Below are 26,153 nucleotides of genomic sequence, written 5' to 3' on the forward strand. Positions count from 1 at the left end.
GAAATAAAAAAAAAAGAAAATCAAACAAATATGTAATACATTACCGAGTAATTTTATTTTGTTCTTTCCGTATTATTTCACTCTTAAAATACCACTGGTATGATATATCCGAATAATATTAGTTACAAACAACACAGAATGACATGTTGATCCATCAATAGCCATCTTTAAAATAAGAAGACTTCCGAATGAATCCTACACGTTTCTCACACGATTCTTGCACGAAAGTCGCACGTTTCTCACACGGTTCTTACACGAAAGTCGCACGTTTCTCACACGGTTCTTACACGAAAGTCGCACGTTTCTCACACGCTTCTCGCACGCTCGCTACACGGTTTGCACGAAACGCTTTGGAGCTTACACGAAATGCTGCACGGTTTACACGAAACGCTACACGGTTTGCACGAAACGCTGCACGGTTTACACGAAACGCTACACGGTTTGCACGAAACGAAAAGCGCACGAAAGTCACACGCTTTTTTGGGGTAGTAGCACGTTTCAGGGTCTGTACTTCTTAAAGTGTCTGATTACCTGTCTCCTATTTTAGTATGACCAAAACTCATTAACTTTTTTAGGCTGCTGAAAAGCATGATGTGTCCATCTTTGTCCACCCCTGGGATATGGACTTAAGTGGGAGAATGAAGAAGTATTGGTTACCTTGGTTGGTAGGTCAGTAATTAAAAATAAAAATATAGAAAAAAAAGATATTCTTTCTGCTATGATATTACATTTCAGGAATAGTTGTTTTAATTCTAAAATAAATATAATTTACACATGATGAGAGCAAGTCTTTGTGTTGTGTAATGAATACAGAATAGCACCATCCCACAGAAATGAATAATCATTCCCGACTAAAATACATTGTGAATGTCCCAGTCACTTATGTTTTGTTGTTATAGGAATGCCTTCTGAAACAGCCACTGCAATTTGTTGTATGTTGATGGGAGGAGTTTTGGAGGAGTTTCCTAAACTCAAAGTTTGTTTTGCACATGGAGGTAAAAATTACTGTGCATTTTGTGTATTACATTAATTGCAAATGTGTCTTGTGTACCTGATTGATAACCTGAGCCGAAGGCTCAAGTGAGCTTTTCTGATCAAAATTTGTCCGTTGTCTGTCGTTGTCATCACTGTTTTCGTCGTTGTCCTTGTTAACTTTTCACAATTTCATCTCCTCCAGAACCACTGGGCTAATTTCAACCAAACAGGGTATCCTTGGGTAAAAGAGATGTAAGTTTGTTCAAATGAAGGGCCATGCCTTCCTCCAAGGGGAGATAATTACAAATTAGTGAAAAAATTAAAGGCATCTTTTAAGAATATTCTTCTCAAGAACCACTGAGCCAGGAAAAATGAAAGATATGTGAAATCCTCCTCAGGTAGTGTAGAATCAAATTTATTCAAAACATGACCTCTTGGGGTAGGGTAGGGTCACAATGGACGATGAAAGTTTTACATACTAGAATATAGGAAAAATCTTCTTCTCAAGAACAGCAAAGCCATGATTGGTCATATTTAATGGAAACATCCTCAGGTGATTTAATTTCAAGTTATAACTCCTGGAGATAGGGTGGGGCCACAATGGACGATCAAAGTTTTACATAGGAATGTATAGGAAAAATCTTTAAAAATCTTTTAATCAAGAACAGCAAAGCCATGATTGGTCATATTTATATGGAAGCATCCTCAGATAGTGTAGATTCATGTTTGTTCAAACTATGACCCCTTGGGGGTAGGGTGAGACCACAATGAAAGTTTAAACTTGTAGGGAAAAAGCCACAGTTAGTCAAAAGAAATATGTAAGCATCGAACAGGGAATTATTTAATCTTAGACTAATTATAAATCCTGGATTTTCAGAAAATTCTGAAATCAGGTGTAGTGCCTGAAAACTAACTTAGTTTTGCTTGAAATTATCAGTTTTCACTGTAGTAGAAACTGTCTAAAGGAATAAGTGTGTATATAAGAAGCTACTATAATTGAATTATTGTTTATTTTTATTCATTCATGTTTTTATTGTGTTCCAATTTCATATTTTTATTGTTTATTTTCAATCATAATTATTATTTCTAGGGTAAATGTCTTTTATGCAGTGTATCTGGTGTTCTACTGTTGTAGCTGTAGAAAATAATGACGCATGCGCAGATGGGGGTTAGTCGATGCCTGGCATCAAAAAACGACTAACCCCCATCTGCGCATGCGTCATTTTCTCGCTTAATTCTGCAGTTTTCTGCAATCAAACGGCGATATTAAAATAATCCATCGAATGTCCGTCATTAAATTATGCTACGACTCCACTGTTATCGCAAAACGTTCCTTCCGAGTTGTAGATATCCTTTAAACATTGCCAACAACGCACGGCTTCATAGTCCCCATGAATGAAGACCCGACTGAAGAAATGACTCGCAGCAAACGAAAATACATACCGATGCGTATTCAGCACGACAACTGCAAACACTTACATATGTTTTCACAATCGTAACAACTTTTAAATCCAACGAAATGGTCAGAAAAACGCAGCGATGTAAACACTACCAAATTTACAGCAGCTTCCTTATGCAGACAACCACTCCTCGACGTCACAGTCGTAAAATACGACGTCACAGGTACACTGTTTTCCCGAACTTTTCTAATGCAAAATGGCGATTAAGCATTGTACGTAATATAAGGTATACTGTCTTTGTTGTTCAGCACACGTAATTTTAATTGTTTGTAAAAAGTTCTCCTTTAACCAGATAATTGAATATCACAAGAGGAAAGGAAACTGGAATGTCTTAAGTACAGAAATCGGTCTTTGAAATTTGAAGATCCATGATCCGCCCACTTGTTTCACCTCCAGCTAAGAGGTGCATATTTAGTGTGCAAATCGAGAGTTTTAAAGCCATTGTGACGTCACCCTCAATCAGTGAAATCTTACACATGAATCAATAAAAAATAATAATAATAATAGAGTTAAACTGTGGAAAACGTTAGTTTGAATTCTTGTGTACCATAAACAAATTCCCAAGCCTTTGTGACATTACTCTTAAACTTGCAATGACGGGGAACAGAGAAAAATACTGCGTCATAAATATTATAATAATTGTATTTGAATACACCAGTCAGATTAAACCACCCCGCGTCCTCTTTTCTTGTACTTTACAAACGTATATTTTTTTTTAGACAGAATACCCCCCCCCCCCCCCCCCTTGGCGAAAAACGGATCGAGTACTCAGTTCAAATATTTTAATTTTTATTATTTTCATCATCAAAATATATATATATTAGTATTGGCTAAAAAAAAATGAACAAGTTAAATTGATGCAAAGCATCAAATAGACCTCAAAAATATATAAAACAAAAATATGTAGAGCATTCTGAAGTATTTCCAAAAGAAAGAGCAACCCCCCCCCCCACCCCCCACCAAAAAAAAAAATGCATTTATGGCAGAATCTAGGAGAGGTGGATCTAAGAAAAAAAATCTTCAGTGGCATGTCTGATGCAACTTGGAATTTAGTGTTTTTTTTATATTTTATTATAGCCTTAAAATATTTCTGAATCTAGGGAGAATCCACAGTGTGCAAGTCTTTCTAAGACAATGTGAGTTACCCCAATACCCTGCATATTTCACTTACCCATTGAGAAGAAGGTAAACATGGCCTATTTACACCCTTCATACGTTCAAAGGCATCATTTCTCAATATTTGAAATTTTAATTCTTTTCCCCAGACACTCTCCTTCCTATCTATGCCCTAAAATCTGTCCATCCCACTCCGTACGAATCCTAAGACATATTTACGGGAAAAAACCCTGCGCTTTGCGTGGTCAATGAAATGGGGTAAATTAGTAACCTGTGGCATACTTATACTTTCTAAAATCAAATTAAGGGTTAAATACAAATTCCAACATTTATTTTAATTTCCTTTTTATTTAACTTTGTTTATTGTTTACTCTTTTATTTTCTATAATTATATGTTTCATTTTAAATGTATTATTATTATTATTGAGCACATAAAATATTAAATATATATTGTTTGTGGGTGAGTGAGATAATTCTGTGCGAAACGGAAGTGACGTAATTTGCATTGGAATCGATGTCGAATGCTGCCTTAGCTTATGGATAATAAATTGCGCAGCTCGATCACTATATAATAGTATGCTGCTAATCTATTATTATTATCATTTTGTTTAGCGTCATGTGGTTTTCTACCTTCTCAATATTTTTGTCCCAGTTTTAGACAATTGTGGATATGTTACAAATCTTGCATTTTCACGAGTATCTTATTTGTGGTATTGTAATCTTCCATTTATACCTACATGTTAAATATAACATGGTTAATATTCTACCATATTACGATATTTTAATATTATTTAATTAAATGTGATCTTATTGTAATAATTGTATTTGCCCTCTGAGGGTCCTTGATTGGTGAATAAACGTACTATTATATATCATATTTCAACAACATGGGAATGGACAGAGGCTGTAAGCCTTTGAATGAAATTGTCCATACAAGGACTCTTTTCGGACAAACTATTATTGCGCAGATTTAGAGGGATATCTGGAGTGTCCAACTCCACCCTCGGATATTTTCTGGGAAAATAAAATTTAAATAGCAAAGTAAACCAAAATGACCCCCCCCCCCCCCGTTTAAAAAAAAAACTCAGACACTTAGGACACTTGGTAAAATGTGATCGAATGAGTCATTTACATGTTTTAACACCCGCTCCCAAATAGATTGTTCGCTGATTCTTGGCTACTCCAAAAAATTGGAGATTTTTTTTTCTGTTGGAGTTGCCCCCTCATTCTCCTAACCTCAGAAAATAATCACACGTTTCAAAGCACACCATCATGTAAGAAATATTAATTTGTTTATATTTCACATAAATTAATCCTTCTAAATGTAAATCCTGTCTCTCCATATAGCGTCCCTGCATTGATGATGATTTTCCTGGTCGATGTTCACAGGCTCGACTTGTAGTACTAGTAATGCAGTGCTGGATTTTCAAACTCGCAATCGCGTGGCAATATTGTGTAGGAAACAGATCATGTCACATTTTAATAAAATATTTTGGATAAAATTAATTAAAAAATGAAAGTGAAGGTAACATTATGTAAGCAAAATCATATAATTGTTTTTTTTTTTGCTGGGAAAATTGTTAGACTGGAGTGATGCTTTTATAATATGCACAGTATTATTTCTTCGAACAACAGTTAACACTTTACATGGAGGTTTACAATTCCTTAATTTTGTTGATACTAATGTAGACTAAATATTGTCGATAATGTAAACCTTTTGTCTTTATATGCTATTTTTAAATGTCTCGTTTCAGCTGATGCATAAAAAGAGAGATTTCTTTTTATTGACAATACAACCCCGTAGAATACCTGGGGGGGGGGGGGGGAGTATAGTTTTTCACTGTTGTAAATCTTTATTTAAATGCTTCCTGTAGTCTCCCCCGTTTTGTTGCAGCATTAAGATCGAGCACTCGCAAACTCCTGCAGTTGAAAAAGAAATATACTAATGTACAACACCCCCCCCCCCCCTTCGAAATAGGTGTTTTGAGTTTGGAGACTTTAGCTTTTTTACTACATATACATGATAAATATTGCATCTCAAAGAATTGCCAAAAAAAATCTCAGTAAATGCTGATGATAGATTTATAATTAAGCTGTCAGTGCATAATATCAAATAAAGTAGTTCGTCGTATAATGTAAGCGTTATTGTTTATATTTGCCGTGACATAGAATCAGCTACAAGCAAATCCTTTAAAAAGAAAGTTGACCTAGCGCTGTGGCCATCATAAAACACACAAGTAGATATCTGAACCATTGGTTTAAGTTGCTGAATCCATGTAAATCAAAAAGGCATAGTGATGAACTGGGGGGAAGGGGGGTGGGTGTCAATTCAGAAAGGTGAATCACATCGGCAATAGCATTACTCATTAGTCATTTTATAAGCATTCTATAGTTTACTGTATTTTAAATTTTAAGGTGAAAAATAAGAGATCAGTAGAACCAATGAGCACCTAGTTTAAAATATTCCATGCAGTGTGGTACTATTTTGTAGCAATCGTATCTTCTCGGGTCTTTCCGGCAAGCTCGGCAAGCATGCATATCCGAGGTTGTTATTCGAGCGTGTCGTAAAGTCGTTAAGAAAAGCTATATATTTATCATAATTTTAGAATTAACTGGTATCTTCAGTCTTGCATTATAAGACCTAAGTAACTGTTACATTTCGTACATTTACATGTATGTACAAGTTAAACAACAAAGCACGAATCTTTAACAGATAAAGAAACGAAATTGTCATGGTACAGTTTATCTACAGTTGTATTCCCAGGATGCCCTACCGTGAGGTCGAGCATGCGTATTCCAGAAAAAAAAGAAGAGTAACGTAGTTGCTAGCGAACCGATCCCCAAAAAATAATAGAAAAATTTGTTGTTACACCACGATAATTTATTTTTGTTACATCACATTTCAGTAGTAATCATTAATATTGGTATCATCACCTAACATAGATCCAGGGTAGTATGATAATCACACGTTGAAAGATTGCTGCCGATTTCTTTCTTTGTTTCCTTCTCCAACTGTAATTGGCAAAATGGCAGCAAGAACATTTTAATTAATTTTTTTTCTGTTTAGCGTCCATTCATCTTTCAAAAATCTACCCATCTATATAGTTCTTACTATTTTAAGAGCGATAATGGATCAACAAAAGGAAGACTAAGTGTTTTTCATAATAAACAAAGAAAAAGATATTCTAAAATTCACGGTAATGCCTAAAATGAACACACTTGCACTTTGATGGTGTTATATTTTCGCTGTATTTTCCTCAAATGTTACCGATGGTGAGAACGCAAAGTACACTTCAAATTATTTTAATAAATAAATGCATACATTCAGTACTTTAATGTAAACACAAACATTGGGCTAATCCAGGAGAGGTAAGGTAACAGCACTTAAAACGGCATCAATATGTGAAAAATGGAGAGCTTAACTAAGCAGTTCAAATTTCAATTGAAGATTTTGCAGATAGAGACAGATAGAAGGACAGACGGTACAAAAGCATTATGCCACCATCTACAAGTTCGTCGGGGGGGGGGGGGATATTCCTCTAGCAAATTCTTCTGAGTTTCATAGTTAGAATTATTGGCACATTCAATCTCATTTAACAAGCATGCATTCAAATCTAAATAGTTTGGATACATAACTCAAAATGTCTGTCTGTATGTTTGTTTGTATGTTGTTTCACGTCCCTCTCAAGAATTTTTCACTCGTATGGAGACGCCACCACTTGCCGGTGGAGAGCTGCAAATTTTGATCTATACTAGGCACTCAGGGCCATTGAGCAGTAAAAGATCTTTTTCGTGCCAGCACCTACTGCGACATGGGACATCGGTTTATATAATCTTATTCGAAGGACTGGTCTCCACGTCCCGTAGTGGATTCGAACCCGCGACGTAAGGATCAACTACATACTCCGCAACTCTAGAGCAGACGTTCTAACCACTGTGCCACCCTAACGACTAACTCAAAATGAAGTACATGTATCTAATCACTAGTTAAAATAATAAACAAATGCTAATATTTGTGTTTGTAATTCATTAATCTGGAGTTCACAGGATATTCAAATATCTTTACTTTAAAAAGAAAAAAAAACTCAGCTGCTTTATTTGTGTATTTGTGGGGCTTGAAAATGAAGGGCATTTAGCATAATCACTTAAAAATGAAATGAAAGTACATTAGATATATGACGTTTTGTGTGAAAATATTATCAAGCATACTTTACAGAGTGGATTGATCATGTGTTTAAAAAAAAGGGGGAGAGGGACGATCGTCCGAGTATATGCTTATCCTTACAAACAAAGGGTAAAGCATTAATTCATGTTTGTGGCCACAAAATCCATGACTTCAAAACTTTTTATCTGGATTGCACAAAGAAAACAAATTCATTCAAAAGAATTCACAAATGATTTACTGGCATCATGAGGAATAAACCAAGCACGAAGCATCGTTTTTCAAGAAATGGGGGGGGGGGGGGTAATTGATGACGTCTGAAAAATTTTGACAAGCATACCCCCTTCCCCGAAAAAAGAAAAGAAATAAAAGAAAAATACCAAAACTTGCCAAAACTCTGACCAAAAAATAAAATGCTGCTGTTGAATTCCTCCTCCAATAAATGCAGGTATAGTTAGTTCATAAAGGTAAACTCTACCTGTACCCCATTAGAGGGCCCCTTAATTGAGTGTGATAATTAGATGTTTGTTTTGTCCAGTAGACGTTCGGGGAACACACCCCAGGAACCTTGCTAATGCCCTTAAGTACAAAACAGTAAAGCTGCAGTCTCATCAGACACTTCATTTCTTTTAAAAATACAGATGGAATTGCAGGTACATGTATTGAGATGCATACATAATACGTTACCATAGATTTCTGTAACATGATTTTCACCTCTAATTTTACATACTCAGTAAATTAAAATGGTATCATATAAAAATATACAAAACACAGTATCGCTATATTGCATTTAACCGAAAGCCAAGGCTTGATGCGCGAGTCAAAGACTCAAAGGAGGACGAAATGTGTGTGTAATCTCTTAATTTTTTGTCTTTACATGTTATGTAATTACTTTTATTTAATTCGTTTTAGACTTTCCGATGAGGATGACAGTTATTAGAATAATAATAACTTAACATGCAACTTTTGGAAATACAAGTACTGTAACCCCCCCCCCTTCCCCCCCTTTTTTTTATTTTTGTTGAATGGGTTATTCAGTATAGGTCGACAAAATATTCTCATGGTGTTTTTGATAAATATTAAAACGATTCTTGAAGGAATCTAACTTGCGAAGAACAAAATAAAACACTCGCGGCCAGCACCAAGAGAGACCATTTGACATACTAATAGATTTATGAAAGTATCTTTTAGTGATCGAGTTTTCACTTGATAAAATATATATATAAGCTTTTCTGAAACAAAAGTCGTAAACAAAGATTTAAACTTCAAAATGTTTTTAATGTTATTTTTTAATGTAGAAGAACTGCTCTCTTAGACGATAGAAATTGAGCAATGGAAGTCATCTAAGTCATGAGTCATTTAACGGAAATAAAAGCGCAGCACTTCCTTGAGCAGTGTTTGGTAACCCCCCTCCCCCCGCCCTTCTTTTCCTCGGCAATTCTGAGTGACATTTCCTTCACAGATGGCCTGGCAGGGATAATAGCTCTAGTAAAACTGATGAGCATGTTATATCTCTATATTGCTATTCATAATGAAATAGACAATTGTAGCAAAAGAGTTTTGGTGGAAATGTGCTACATGTATTACACCAAATCTGTATATTTGAAGAATTTTCCCCCCGTTAATGACAGATCTACTAGAAATTATAGGGAAAGAATGGAGCAACTAATAGTATATTCGGGGGATATCATACAAGTATTTAAAATACGTCGACAGTAACATATATCTTACTCATTCCATATAGTTCGATTTTTCGGCAAGTGACAATATAGCTAAGATTTTAGTCGAACTTATAATCTATAAAGACTAGTTAAAAATTATAAAAAGCGGTTTTATATCCGTATATCTCGGCTGAACCAACGGTAAATATTTATAGAAATGTCTCTTACACCTGTGCTCGATTTAAAGGGGATGTTGGGGAGGATGTCCGCAAACACCCCTACACCCCCCCCCCCTTCACACAAATACACACAGAAACACACTAAAAATTCTTATAATACATCTTAATTTTGTTTGTATAAGACTCTATAAATAAAGTGTGAATAAAAGCATGTGTGGCTTTCGATATTTTAATAGAGAAACTTACGAATTTCACCGAGTATAGGGGAGCATTTTTCCTGCTGGGGGTAGGTATCTAGAATTGTTTTTTTTAAATATTTAATATAAAAAAAAAGGGGGGGGGATCGTTATCCAATATCATATAAAATCTCTGGGGATTTATAGATATTTTAACTGAAATCCATTTGCTATTTGCTAAGGCATCTGTATAAACGATAAGAAGTCGACCCCCCTGTTCCAATCACCCCCCCCCCCCGTTCGTCAACCCCATTCTCGTTAGTTCTTGATCATACACAAATCAATCGATAAAAGGGTTCAATACAAATTCATTTCGGGGGCAGGTGGGGTATCTCAAATAAACGGATTATCTACAGTATATTTACATGTACATCAAGTACTAACTATCATATTGTATTACATGTACATCAAGTACTACTATATCAATGCTGCCTTGTGGAGAATCGTTGTGCCTTACACCTGATTAATCAGTAATAATTTGTTTATAGTACACAAGACTTGAAAACTAATGATTTCCACAGTTTAACTCTTTATTACTTTTTTTTATTGATTCATTTGTAAGATTTCACTGATCTGTTACAAATTATTGAGGGTGACGTCACAATGGCTTGAAAACTCTCGATTTGCTCACTAAATATGCACCTCTTAGCTGGAGGTGAAACAAGTGGGCGGATCATGGATCTTCAATTTTCAAAGACCGATTTCTGTACTAAAGACATTCCAGTTTCCTTTCCTCTTGTGATATTTAATTACCTGGTTAAAGGAGAACTTTTTACAAACAATTAAAATTACGTGTGCTGAACAACAAAGACAGTATACCTTATATTACGTACAATGCTTAATCGCCATTTTGCATTAGAAAAGTTCGGGAAAACAGTGTACCTGTGACGTCGTATTTTACGACTGTGACGTCGAGGAGTGGTTGTCTGCATAAGGAAGCTGCTGTAAATTTGGTAGTGTTTACATCGCTGCGTTTTTCTGACCATTTCGTTGGATTTAAAAGTTGTTACGATTGTGAAAACATATGTAAGTGTTTGCAGTTGTCGTGCTGAATACGCATCGGTATGTATTTTCGTTTGCTGCGAGTCATTTCTTCAGTCGGGTCTTCATTCATGGGGACTATGAAGCCGTGCGTTGTTGGCAATGTTTAAAGGATATCTACAACTCGGAAGGAACGTTTTGCGATAACAGTGGAGTCGTAGCATAATTTAATGACGGACATTCGATGGATTATTTTAATATCGCCGTTTGATTGCAGAAAACTGCAGAATTAAGCGAGAAAATGACGCATGCGCAGATGGGGGTTAGTCGTTTTTTGATGCCAGGCATCGACTAACCCCCATCTGCGCATGCGTCATTATTTTCTACAGCTACAACAGTAGAACACCAGATACACTGCATAAAAGACATTTACCCTAGAAATAATAATTATGACTGAAAATAAACAATAAAAATATGAAATTGGAACACAATAAAAACATGAATGAATAAAAATAAACAATAATTCAATTATATTAGCTTCTTATATACACACTTATTCCTTTAGACAGTTTCTACTACAGTGAAAACTGATAATTTCAAGCAAAACTAAGTTAGTTTTCAGGCACTACACCTGATTTCAGAATTTTCTGAAAATCCAGGAATTATAATTAGTCTAAGATTAAATAATTCCCTGTTATCCTTAGTTAGTGTAGATTCCAGTTTGATCAAATCATACACATTGCCTCCCCACTCCGTTTAGGGGCAGTTTGGGACCACTTATTCATTCAAGCTTATCAATACTTAACTGATTTCTGCTTTTTTCCTAGCCACATTGCTCAGGTTAGTGGTGTGGCCCATGGACCTCTTGTTAAAATTGCAAATCCTTGATATGAAATCCCAGTTTCTATAACTTATTGAAAATCACATAATTATACCCCCTGCAAACCATTTGTCAGAATATCAGGGTATATCAGGATCAGTATGTCTGTCTGTCTGCAGATATGGTTTTATCCAGACATATTTTAATGTAGGCTACTCCATAGATTTTTCTTAAAATATGTACACTCCTTATTTACCACCTTTATAGCCTTTGTCAATTTGATGAAAATTTTTTAATCATAGCTGAAATACAGTCATACCTCATTATCTCAATCCCAATGAGACAAGGAAAAAAATTCAAGATAATCAAGATTAAAAAAAAATATAGATATGAAGGAAAAGTGTTTGGGGTTTTAAACTCACTTTGATATATCCATGGTAAAAGTGAGAAATGTGAATTGTGTAAGTTTGAAATATCGAAGTTCAAGATAAGGAAGTACAACTGCAATATAAATTGTAGAATAATCAAATTTTGTCAGCTATTTATCTTAGGTTAAATGTGCAGTGTACATTAAAGTTAAATCTTTAACCTTTGATTTAAATGATAAAAATTGTCAAAACTCTGTTAAAGAACGCAGGTAGGTTAAGGCTTCCTGTAGAATATCACAGTGCACTATGTGCCTTCACATCTCTGAACTACCAAAATATGACGTCATAATGGAAAATGACGTCAAGTCACTGCAAACTTGAGGTGTTATGACGGGGAGAGTGTCATGAACTTTACACTTTATTTCAAACTGCATGTAAAATGCTAGATAGCTATTGCAAAATTCAGGGGTCGTTAAAGGTTTTTTAAGTCTTATATGTCCGAATATTTAAAAAAATACACCGCTTACCTACCATTGATTGAAATTCAGCATGTTCAAAATGCTTATGAAAAATATTCTTTTGAAATGTATTCTGTTTTATACCTGTGATTGGAGGTAGAATTTATTTTATGTGTATAAAAGAGTCTGGCGCAGGTGATTAATGAGGATTAATCTGAGAATTTTTGTGGAAATCTGTAAGAAAAGGTTGTTCTCTAACTGAATATTGCTTGGGAAAAATGTGTGTTGGCTTTGTTTTAATACAGATTACGATATTGTGTGGAAAATACCCTCAAATTTGTAGGTAAGTTGAATTTCTCAAGAAATATTTTGTATCTAAGTAATACTAAGACTTTTCCCAAGCACATTTCGGAAACACAAGGATACGATGAGTTTATTTATATAACAAAATGTTAATAATTATTGTGTTAATCAGCTGCGCCGAAGCGATTTATATGGAACACTTCAAAAGAATAATAAATGACCGTCACGTGATCAACAAAGTCATGTGATATCATAACAAATATGTTAATATATAGCCGAGGAAACCCTCTATATAAATTGGGAGTACTTAAGTTCAATACTTATAAATTAAAACTAAAACCACCTCGCAATGACATATTATGTTTAGAGCGCATTTTCAAGCTTCGGGAAGCCTTAACATAGCTGCGAATGCTTGCTTTTACAAATATTTTATACACATGCCACTATTGTAAACGCAAATACCTTGAATTCGTAGTCCTTAATTTGAAAGATCTGTTTTCTATTGATAGGAGGGGCTTTTCCATTTACTGTGGGCCGTATAGAACACGGTTACAACGTTCGCCCAGATCTCTGTGCCACAGACTGCAAAACGAACCCTCGTAAATTCCTGGGTCAATTTTACACAGATGCCCTTGTTCATGATGCTAAAGCATTGAAGCTACTTATTGATGTTATAGGCGAGGTATATTTTTTTAAGTGTTAGGACATTGAGCTTAAAATTACAATATGTTTTAGCATAGGGTTGTTTACTATTAACTGAAGGATGAAATTTTAGGAATCTTGCATGGTTTCTTCTGGTACTTTTTAGAATTGCAATATTTGGTTAAACATTCTAGTTTTAATTTTTCAACTCAGTTATGTTATCTTGAATAAAATTTAATCTTCACTATAACCAATATATCTTATTGGTATACCTTTGAAAATTGTTTCCTATATAGATTTGTGCTAAAAAAATGTTTGACATTTCCAATGTTGTACTGAGCGGTCCATTGAATATCGATGTTTGACTGCTGAGTGTAATATTGGACCTGTCAATGAGATATTGGACAGCTACGTCACACTGTGGGTGGGACGGAGTTTAACCACATTGCGGGTAAAGGAAATTTACATTCTGGAAACCAGTACAAGATACATGTATATAAATAAAATAAAAGGTATAACAAAACATTAAGACTGTGTGTTCTCAGGCAAAATGCATTTTGTCGACCCTCGAACCGGACTGTTTGCTTTCTGCCTAACGGCCTCAGACAAACAGTTTGGTTCTTGGGTACAACAAAATGCATGTTGCCATCGAACCTAGTCAATAAATGTGTAATGTCCAATTTTCCTAAAAATTTTTATGATTGTACTTGACAGCTTTATATAGGAAATATGGAATCAATACTGTAACATTAGTAGCATTTACCTGAAGTGAGACCAAGATTTGTGTATGAAATTGTTTCTGCAAAGGTCAAATAGGACCACCTTAATGGGATGAAAGTTTTACACACAGGAAGATATTAAGGGAAACTTGTTAAAAATCTCCTCAAGATCTAGTGCAGAATGAGTTGTTATTGGATGCAAACATCCAGATATAGTAAAACACGCTTACAACGAACAAGCTTATAATGAAATGATGCTTACAGCCAAGTTTTCATTCACCATGGCTTTAAATATATTGCGATCTTAATGGTTATAACAAATTGTTTATAATGAAGAAAAATTGTATCCCTGGCACTCCATGATAAGTGTGTTTTATTGTATTACCATACCTGGATGCTTGCATCTAAATTAAACAGTTACTGTACCTCTTAAATGATAAAACTTGAGACTTGGAAGATTTCTATGTTTCTTCTTGCCATATTGAACATAAGGTTAAGATAATTGTTTTTTTAGGATAAAGTGATAATGGGATCAGACTATCCTTTTCCCCTTGGTGAACACCATCCAGGAAAATTAATTGAATCTTCAGAGTTTGACCAGAGTCTTAAGGTAATATTATTATCTACAAAGCTTTGTGTATTGGATTTAAAGTAAACATTATACAGTGTACTTTATACAGTAATGTAAAAAATGTTTTGATATCTTTATTCAGTTTATAGTATCAAAATTATAATTTATGTTTTGGTTTCTTATAGGGGTATAATTAAGTTTACAGACCTGTTTACTCTTACGATTTCGCCGTATTTTTGTACGGATTTTGAGTTCAAAATACGTCTCACATTTTGGCATTATGAAAATACGGAAATCGAAAATCCGTTCATTTGGATTTTAGCAGTTAGTTTTCGTTATGATCTGTCTCAGTTTGAGGCTTATCGCTAAAAAAGAGGAATATTTCAAACACTTCAGTGATGTCGGGTTGCCAAAACACAGTGGTTTAAAAGATATGACAGAAATAATAATCAGAAAATGTAGTCGTTCTCTAGTAATGTATGTAAATTCGGTGGAAAGTGAAATTTTACTGGCAAATGCCAAATCCCACGGACAAATCTAATAAAAAATACTGAGAGACAACAATATGGGTAAACAGGTCTGAGTTTACACATGCAAAGTATCAAATCTTCATGTCAATTAAGGCAGTCTTACCTTTATCTCTCCTTCCTAATTCTGATTAATTATAACTCTTTTTACTTTTCTTTGCAATTGGGAGACTATATGAAGCAATACTTATTGCAAATGTCGCTTAAGGTGTTAGGCACTTTTTGTCCAAAGGTTACTATGTAATTTGAATTAGCTATTCAGTCTTATGAGTAAAATCATCAATTTGGAATTAAATGTAGAGACTTTGTTTTTAAGGGGTGTTAGACTACACATGCTGACCAGTATTGATTATGCAATGCTCTCAAATTGCTTATTAATGTAGAATTAAAACAAAGTGGACATATTTTGTCTCAACAGGAGAGGTTATTGGTAAACAACGCATGTGAGTTCTTGGGACTAGATAAAGCAGTGTTTGGATAAACAGTAGAAAATCAAGTATTGGTTTCCTGCTGGAGTTAAAAGGAGGGACAGCATTAAATTGCTATAGTTATGTTATATGATATAACACATTCCATTTTACGTTTTTAATTAAAATGTGGGAGAGAATTACTGCAAAAGTGTGCTACATGTATGAACATTGTGACAAGACACTTTTTTATGGTTTGTAATGTACAGTATAAAAATATTTTCACAGAATTTCTATTTAATTTCATTTAATTGTTTAATGTTTAATATACACATGGATTACCATCATGATAAGGTGAATAAAAGAATATTATTTTGTATCGTAAGACAGTCATAATAAAATCCAAAAGTGCCATCTCTCGTTATTTTTACATGGAAGCATGTTCCCCACTGGTTTGCATATATGTGTCAGAATTAGTTTGATATTTTATGAGCTCTTCCGAGCCAAAGGCTCAAAGAGCTAATGCTATGGCCATTTGTGTGGTGTGTGTAAACTTTTTAGAAATTTGTACATAACTCAAGAACCCCTTGGCCATTTATTGTCAAATTTGTCACAGAGTATTCTTGGCCCAAGTACTCCCGTTTATACTAAAACAAGGGTTGTGACCCTTAAACAAGGGGAGATAATTAGGTAAATAAAAAAAAAAATCTTCTGAAGAACCACTGGGCAGATTATCACCGAACTTACACAAAATGGATGAGGATATGTTGAAGATTAAAAATTGTTCATGGCATCACCCTGGGGCAAAGGGCGTGGTTTCAAGGTCACTTCAAAGTTGACCAAAAATTACATTTTATTAAAATGTTGATATTTTGCTTACTATAAGGATTAGGATCATCAAATCTTGTCAACTTTGAGGTGACCTTGAAACCACGCCCTTTGCTCCAGGGCGACTTCCCATGCAAATTTTAATCTTCAACATATTCTCACCCTTTTTGTGTAAGTTTGGTGATAATCTGCCCAGTGGTTCTATGAGGTCCTTAGATGCATCTAAGGACCTCATATCATGTTGACTCAAAAGTAGGTCATTGTGACCTACTTTTTGAATTTGGCGGTCATTTTTTCAAAATGATTTAGAGGCAAATTTTGAACAATTTAAAGCCTATGATCATCAAAATTTATTTGTCAGTTGACGGAGTACGTCAACTAAAAAGTAGGTCACAGTGACCTACTTTTTGAATTTTATGGCTAATCTTTTTCAAAACATTTAAGGTCATTAATTTGAATACTGAGAGGTTTAGAATCATTAAATCTTTTAAGATGATGCATCTTGGGGCTATAAAACAAGTTTATGAAAAAGTAGGTCACAGTGACCTCTATTTGGCTTAGAATCATCAAACTTTGTCAGTTGATGCATCTTGGGTCTTCGGAGTACGTCTACTGAAAAGTAGGTCACTGTGACCTACTTCTCAATTTATGTATCTATAATTTAATATTCAGGTACTAATAGGCTTAGAATCATCAAACTTTGTCAGTTGATGCATCTTGGGTCCTCGGAATAAGTTGACTGAAAAGTATTTCACCCGTGACCTACTTTTCAATTTATATGGCTATAATTAAATATTTTGGGTACTAATTGGCTTAGAATCATCAAACTGTCAGTTGATGCATCTTTGGTCCTCGGAGTAAGTTGACCGAAAAGTAGGTCACTGTGATCTACTTTTGAAATTTATGGCTTTATTTAAATATATCAGGTACTAATTGGCATAGAATCATCAAACTTTGACAGTTGATGCATCTTTGGTTCTCGGAGTATATTGACTTACATGTAGGTCACTCTGACCTACAATGTACTATTGGAATTTTATGGATATATTGAAATATTTTAGGGTACTTATTTGCTTAGAGTCATCAAACTTTGTTGGTTGATGCATCTTGGGTGCTTGAAGTACGTCAACTAAAAAGTAGGTCACTGTGACCTGATTAAATATTTTTCAGGTAAATGCACTAATTGGCTTAGAATCTTAAAATTTTGTCAGTTGATGCATCTTTTGTCCTCAAAGTATGTCAACTGAAAAGTGACCTTCCTTTTGAAATTTTATAGTTATAATTGATATTTCGGGTACTAATTGGCTTAGAATCATCAAACATTGTCAGTTGTTGCATCTCGGGACCTTGGAATATGTCAACTGAAAAGTAGTGCTAGGTCAACATGACCTACTTATGAAATTTTATGGCTTTATTTAAATATTTCAGGTACTATTTGACTTAGTTGATGCATCTTGGGTCCTCGGAGAATGACAAGTGATAAGTAGGTCACCATGACCTACTCTCAGGTACTAATTGACTTAGAATCATCTTGGGTTCTCAGAGTGTTTTATCTAAAATGTAGGTCATAATGACCTACTTTTGGAATTTCAAGGCTTTATTTATATATACAGGATACTTAGATGCTTCAAAGAGAAGTGATACTGGTTGTACAATTTATCAGAAGAGCGATTCAAGGTCCTTGAGCCTCTTGTTTTGCAATAATCATGTAGTCATAATATCAAATTAGTTACTAGGTATAGCACAGGTAGTTTGTCTAAAAGCAATGTCTACAACAGCTAAAGTTCTATAGAATTTGAAAGAAATTCTCAAGAATATAAAAAAGAATATTATTTATACAGTATTTCATTATTGTTTTACTCCAAATACAGTCATTATCTTAGAATCACGTTTCAAATATAAACATACATGTACGTGTGTGTTTTATGTTTGTTCAAATTTGTAAAACAAAGAATTTAATAGTTTTTTCACACAATTTGTCAAATATACTAAATATATGTTGAACATGCATATATGTATGATTCCTCAAATGAAACATGCTGTGGATGCTGAGTTTTTCATATGCATGTATCATGAGATTTATTTTTAACATGTTCATGAAAATTCATGTTATCATATGAGATTTATTTTTCACACATTTATGAACATTTTAGATATTCTCTCATGTTGCCCCATTTTCATCGTAAATGTCGCGCTCGTTGTTTAATTTGGCACAGTGGTTAGTGCAAAGGTATGACTTTTGTTATCTGTTTGCAGTGTAAGATATTGGTCCTTATGTTTTTAATGTTAATCTCTATGATATATGGAGAAGGTTCTTTAGGATAAAACAACAGAAAGTGAGGTTTCTTTTTGCAATATGCTAGAACTAGAAATTACCTTATTCGATTCTTATGCTATAATTGCCAGAATCGGGCTTAATTGCAATCCCTCCACTAACATTTGTTGTAATTGAGTTTGCTCTCAATTACAAGTAATTGAATGTATTTAAATACATTCCAAGAATGTCAAGTATATTTCAAATACTTTTTTTTAAAAAATCATACGTTTATCATATTTTACCAATTCACTGGAGTGTTGGTGTAAATGATCAGAGGATTAGAATGTAATTGTAAATGTTAAATGTGTAGGCCAAAGCTTGAATTGCCATTCTGATGCAATAACTTATTTTGTAGCTTAAGGACCAAGAGTGTAGTTGGAGAGTGGTTAAAGCAAAATATCTGTATAGCTAATTTCAATTCATCAGCTTTAGGGTCAAAGAGTTAATTGTTATTATGAAAAAGGTAAAGATGTCGAACAGTGATCAATCTCTTAGACCATCAAAACAACACAAATTGTTAACAGAGCAGAAAATAGACCCCTGAAAACACCAGAGGTAGAATTAGGTGCCTATGAGTAAGCATCCTTTGTCAACTTGTCCCACTTGCCGTGACTTCTCTGTATTGATCAAGTAAATGGAGCCATCTGTAGTCCAGATGAGTTTAAAAACAATTGAATTATAATTGGTATGAAATTAGTAAGTCAAAAACGATCGAATGATAAGCTGTATTTGCAATGGAAGTATATATACATGTAGCGACCATGGAATTTGCAATCTGCTGAAAGTCCTGTAACTCGAACTTATTTGTCAATAGCCAGCATCTTTAAAAGCAGCTTAGCGGTTTCCAACATTTCGGCATGAACATCACTTAAGAGACATAATTTGTTAAAGTGGGCATCTTGAGCATCAAAATTGGTACCTTATAAGTTTTACATAAAAACCATATGCAGGTGATAGTGGAATGTTACATAAATAACGGAAGTTGATAATGGAAAAGCTGAAGGTGTCCTGTTTGTCATATAGTTACATTGTAGTCGTTAGGTGTCTATTAATGTATATAGTCAGTAAAACTTCCAAATATGAAACAAATTTGGTAAATTCTGATTGGGGTGAATTAAAAAATAATGACCATTGGAATTTGAAAAAAATTCAACTACCCATAACATAATTTTCACTTATATCATCATATTGTATATGCATTCTAGTTAAAATTCTTGAAGTTGCAATAGAATAGACAATTTGATAAAAACAGTTTCAGAATTTTTATCAGTAAAACTTTATTTGAAAAAAGAAAATATTGCTACATCCTGTAAGACTTTCTAAAATACATAATCAAAAGAAATTATAGTTTTTTATGCTTCAAAATGGTATCAAGCATATAAATGATAAGATCTAAATCTTGACTGAGTTTCTTCTCTTGTGTATGTGGGAAAAAATTGGTTTTTTGATTGTTATTTTACATTTTTCAATTTTGGTTTGAAAAGTTTTAATATGAAAGAGATATGAGACAATAGATTTCCCTCCAAATCACTTTTTTGTCCATTTAAGTCTATTCTTGAAATCTAAGCTGAAGAGAATTTTGATATACAAGTTTTCTTACAAAAATACTAGATTTTGAAGTGACCCTATGCTACATTATTGTGTTGCACTCCTGACACCCGATATATAGGTATCTTATTTAACTTTTTTCTTATAATTATAACATACAATAACCCATTCGTTGTTTTGATATTTTTGATCATTTACGGCAATCTGAATGTGATCATTTAAGGCAATCTGAATGTGTAATATATATACATTGTATTTAAAAATATGTGTGTAATTGATAAATCTATTTGGTATAAATGTTCTTTGTGTCTTTATTTTCCAAAATAAAAATCCAGAGAATCATATACTGATAAAAGTGTTTTTCATGCTGGGGAGGAAAACATCGAATGTTGCACTCCCGACATTATTTAGTACGCACAGATACTAGACTCTCATTAATGCTGCTTGTGATTTATATAACATTTGAAAGTTTTAAATTGTATATATCACTAATTGTTTTACAATTTGAAAATTCTTTTTTGACTTTAGGAGAGATTATTGTAAGATTTATTGTATTTAGAAATTTATGAAATTTTCAAAGATTCAAGAAGACAATATCATTAAGTGATGGTATCAGTTAAGTCTAGATCAGGTCAAAGTCATCATCTTTTTCACTGACATATAGAATGAAGAGATTATGTTGCCAATCATGTGATACCTACTCCTATTTCAAAAGATAAAATGTTTTTTTTTCTTTTTGCATAAAATGACGTTACCATATAAGGTATATCCGACGCTTTTCATACTAATTGTTAGGCCATTATTTATACACTGAATTGTCGACGGATTTTTCTGTTATTTACCGATCATGACAAGGAGCACATGGCGGGTGTGATTGATCGGCAGGGGATGCTCACTCCTCCATGTCACCTGATCCCACCTCTGTTTGTGGAGTTTGCTCTGCTCCCGATTTGTATTGTTTTAATGGATTCTGAGCTTGAATACTGTTCATTATCTCCATATTTCATGCTGAGACATAGAAATTTATTCCCATTGTCATTATGTTAGTGCAGGTTGATAAATATGTGTTTGGTCGTATTTTTAGCTCTTCTGAGCCAAAGGCTCAAAGAGCTAATGCTATGGACATTTGTGCGGTGTGCGGTGTGCATAAACTTTTTAGAATATGGGCCATAACTCAAGAACCCCTTGACCAATTATTTTCAAATTTGTCACAGGGTATCCTTGGCCCAAGGGCTCCTGTTTATACTAAAATTAGGATTGTGACCCTTAAACAAGGGGAGATAATTAGGAAAATAGAAACAAAAGTACTGGTTGCTAAAAAATCTTTTTCTCAAGAACCACTGGGCAGATTATCACCAAACTTAACACAAAAGGATGAGGATATGTTGTAGATTAAAATTTGCAAGGGGAATCGCCCTGGAGCAAAGGGCGTAGTTTCAAGGTCACCTCAAAGTTGACCAAAAATTACATTTTATTAAAATATTGATATTTTGCTTACTATAAGACCTAGGATCATCAAATCTTGTCAGTTGCTGCATCTAAGGACCTCATATCATGTCGACTCAAAAGTAGGTCACGGTGACCTACCTTTAAAATTATGAGGTCATTCTTTTTCAAAATGATTTAGAGGCATATTTTGAACAATATAAGGCTTATGATCATCAAACTTTGTCTGTTGATGTATCTTGGGTCCTTAAAGTACGTCAACTAAAAAGTAGGTCACCTTGACCTATTTTTTGAATTTTATGGCTAATCATTTTCTAAACAACTAAGGTCATTAATTCGAATACCGAGAGGTTAAGAATCATTAAATCTTGTAAGACGATGCATCTTTGGGCCATAAAATATATTTATTAAAAAGTAGGTCACAGTGACCTACTTTTTGAACTTTGCAGGCATTCAATTTCAAAGTGTTTAACAGGCATAATTTGGACATTTTAAGGCTTATGATAATAAAACTTTGTAATATGATGCATCTTGTGTTCTCGAAGAACGTCAACTGAAAAGTAGGTCACTGTGACCTACTTTTGAAATTTTATGGCTATATTTAAATATTTAGGGTACTATTTGGCTTACAATCATCAAAATTTGTAAGTTGATGTATCTTGGGTCCTCGGAGTAGTTCGACTGAAAAGTACGTCATTCTGACCTACTATTGAATTTATATGGCTATAATTAAATATTTCGGGTACTAATTGGCTTAGAATCATTAAACTTTGTCAGTTGATGCATCTTGGGTCTTCGGAGTAGGTCAACTGAAAAGTAGGTCACCGTGACCTACTTTTGAAAAATTATGGCTTTAATTAAATATTTCAGGTACTAATTGGCTTAGAATCATCAACTTTGTCAGTTGATGCATCATGAGTCCTCAGAGTACAACTGAAAAGTAGGTCACTGTGACCTACTTTTGAAAATGTATAGCTTTAATTAAATATTTCAGGTACTAATTGGCTTAGAATCATCAAAATTTGTCAATTGATGCATCTTGTCCTAGGAGTACAACAACTGAAAAGTAGGCCACTGTGACCTACGTTTGAAATTTATTGCTTTATTTCAATATTTTTAGGTACTAATTGGCTTAGAATCACCAAACTTTGTCAGTTGATGCATCTTGGGTCCTCAAAGTCTGTCATCTGAAAAGTAGGTCACTGTGAAATTTTATGGTTGTAATTTTAAAAATATTTTAGGTATTAATTGGCTTAGAATCATCAAACGTAGTTGATGCATCTTTGGTCCTCAGAGAATGAAAAGTGATAAGTAGGTCATGATGACCTACTCTCAGGTACTAATTGGCTTAGAATCATCTTGGGTTCTTAGAGTGTTTCATCTAAAATGTAGGTCATGATGATCTACCTTTGGAATTTCAACGCTTTATCTAAATATACATGATACTTAGAGGCTTCAAATGGAAGTGATAGGTTGTACAGTTTATCAGAAGAGGGATTCAACGCCCTTGGGCCTCTTGTTTTTAATTCGCCCACAGTTGTGTATTATTTCAAGTTTACTGGGATATCTCGAGTCGACAAACGAAAGAAAATAACTATTATATACATTATTAATTGCTAAAACCTCGTCTTTATATCTAAATGTCGAATTAAAGGCTGCAGCAAAAATTACTTTCATCTTGTGTTGCAGTTTTCGAATATACATGTATTCTGCTTTATATTAATAAACAAGGTCGGTTAATAGAGGGGCACAATAGGTGCCCCTGGGAATTACAATACATTGTTGGAAAACCTCGTTTCCAAAGACATCATAGATAATATCACTGATAATCTCCAGCATCTTATATCAACCTCAGAGTATGTGCGTGTAGAAAGTAATTTTGGAGGTGACCATGCAAGTACAAGATTCATAACAGTTCATTTCTTTTTTCAAAATTAATGCCAGTCAGACTTGGTAGAAACTTTGCTGAACACTGCAATGTATTTGTTTCTAAGGATTTTTTAGTTGCATTTCATTGAGCTCATTTTTAAAAGACTGAGATTTCATGCTTGGAAAAGAAGTATGAGTATTAGTTGGATTACCAGATGTGGAATTATAACCAAGTGCTCCAACCAAAATAGCAGAATTGTAATAATGAGCCTTACAAAATGAGACCGTATTTGTTCTTAGAAGAGTATAAAAGGTGAAATCAAAACATAATGTTCATCTAGCCTTTCCGATTTTTGTTTACGAGAAAAAGGAAGGATAGAAGTTTTGTTTCTTTGTCAAGTTTTGTTGCCCAAGAATAACATTCTTCCAAAATGTATATCTTAATTACTTTTAAAGTCTTTGTTTCATTTTTTTTTAGGAAAAAGCAAAAACACGAGATCTCTTTATATTCCATCGAAGGTGTTTTCAGTCTTACTGGTCAGAAATATGAAGTATATTTACAGAAACTTTTAGTTATTTCTTGACTTTCATATATGGAAATAATCCATTCCTCTTACATATAAACATGTCACATGAAGCATGGATTGATTAATTCATTGATTATATGTTTTTTTTAGTTCTCGTCCCGTTCGAGATATTTTCACTCTCATAAGCGTTCCGTTCAAGAAGCGAACCGTACCGTACAGAGAACGAAACGAATCGTGCACAAAAAAATGTTCAAAAAACCCACCGTACTGTTCACGAAAAGAAAAGAACCCTTCACGAACCGTGTACACAAACGAACCGTAACTTCACAAAACGAACCGTACCGTTCATGAATCATTTCTTTTAAAAAAAAAAATAATGCAAGCCACGCCCCAAAAGTATTCCAAATCTTGCAATGACCTAAAACAGTAAGTCATTTTCTTAAAAAATATTTTCTAATATTCCCAACAATCTAAATGAATTTGAATTACCATACCTTTACTTGATTCCTAAATTTCATAAAAATCCTTACAAACAAAGATACATAGCGGGTTCCAGTAAATGTTCTACCAAGCCTCTTTCTTTACTCTTCACTAAAATATTTACTGTAACGAAGGAGGAACTTCAGGAGTACTGTACAACAGTATATTCGAGAATTGGTGTAAATCAGATCTGGATACTTAAAAACTCCAAGGACTTTGTAGAAAATTTGAAATCACAAAATTTTACTAAAATCAATGTACGACTTTTCAATACTTTATACAACAATTCCACACGATATATTGAAATCCAGGCTTTTTTGTATCATAGACAGCTGTTTTTTTTCAATAAAAATGGAACTTGTAAATATACTAACTTGTAATTGTTCATTTGCAAAATTATTTCTGACTGTACAAGTACTCTGAAGTTGATATCTAAAAGATGCTTGAGTTTCTGATTGACAATATCTATGTAGTTTTTCGAGATCAAGTCTTCCAACAATCTTTTTTTTACCTTGAAGTGAACATGGTGAAAGTTAAGTATGCATGTGTAATACTTATCAATTTTACTCTCTGTTTATATAATTATGAATAGTGTTTCAAATTGCCCCTTAAAATGAATGCCTTAATTTTATTTTATATATATTTTTACTGTGCACAGCTATACTCGTGAAGTTTATCCGTGTTTTAAACTTTTATCAAAATGCCATTAATTTAGAACTATGACATCCTGAAATTCACCTCTTCCCGCCATTTTGATATTTTTTGTAAAAAATGCTTATTTTCAGATAATTAATCTTCCAAAAAATATTGAGCGCAGACTTGAAAAAAAAGTTATATTTTCACTTAAGATGTATATATCCACGAATAATTAATGACAAAAAATGTTGCTTGTTCTAAGCTGCGCTCTATGTTTCTATAGAAGAAAAAGCATATATAGAAAAAAGTACATTTTTTTTAAATTGTTTGATAAGACTGCAGTAATAGCACCAATTATGACGTCATTTACAGCCAGTGAATGCATATAAATGAGACAAATGTATTGAAAATGTCTCTAATATTAACTCTTTTGCAAAATTAAACAACAATTTAACGTATCTTAATCACTTTTTAAAAATATTGGTTTATGGAGGCCAAAATTTATTTTTATCATATATAGTCCTTGAAGGTTGAAATTAACTATTGTAAGTGTACTGTATGTAACATTTATCAACTTTACTTTCTGTTGATGAGGTGTAACAGTACAGACCCTGTCTACAGTTCCTGTCATGTTTAGTAAGGTTGTAACTCAGGAGACAGAAAAGGTGGGACCACAATAGGAAATATTTTTCTGAAGAGTCATTAAATTATCTACTTCTGAAGAAAAGTAAGGCCATGATTTATTATTTGTCATATAAGCATGATTAATATTCAGTTATCATCATGTGGGGTTTTCCGTGCATTTTACATTTTTTAGCTCACCTGAGCCGAAGGGGGTAGAGTGCGGCCTCAATGAATGTTCAAACTTATAGGGAAAAATCTTTAAAAAATTTCTAAAGCCATGATTAGTCAAAAAA

The 26,153-nt window shown here is 33.7% G+C and overlaps 1 protein-coding gene across 1 annotated transcript in view; it reads left to right on the forward strand.

Annotated features, from left to right (window-relative positions):
- LOC133189014 (2-amino-3-carboxymuconate-6-semialdehyde decarboxylase-like) overlaps window positions 1–15,986 on the forward strand; it is a 37,899-nt gene extending 21,913 nt beyond the window's left edge. The window contains exons 6-10 of the mRNA XM_061324459.1: window positions 576–669; window positions 900–995; window positions 13,229–13,401; window positions 14,595–14,690; window positions 15,597–15,986. Of these exons, the coding sequence (XP_061180443.1) occupies window positions 576–669; window positions 900–995; window positions 13,229–13,401; window positions 14,595–14,690; window positions 15,597–15,659 (522 nt within the window). The 3' untranslated portion in view covers window positions 15,660–15,986. The remainder of the gene's footprint in view (window positions 1–575; window positions 670–899; window positions 996–13,228; window positions 13,402–14,594; window positions 14,691–15,596) is intronic.
- Window positions 15,987–26,153: the final 10,167 nt, after the last annotated feature.

This window comes from Saccostrea echinata, unplaced genomic scaffold, assembly GCF_033153115.1.
Source record: "Saccostrea echinata isolate AGI-Se365-2 ecotype Australia unplaced genomic scaffold, CSIRO_AGI_Sech_v1 ptg000016l, whole genome shotgun sequence".
In the NCBI taxonomy this organism is placed as follows: domain Eukaryota; kingdom Metazoa; phylum Mollusca; class Bivalvia; order Ostreida; family Ostreidae; genus Saccostrea; species Saccostrea echinata.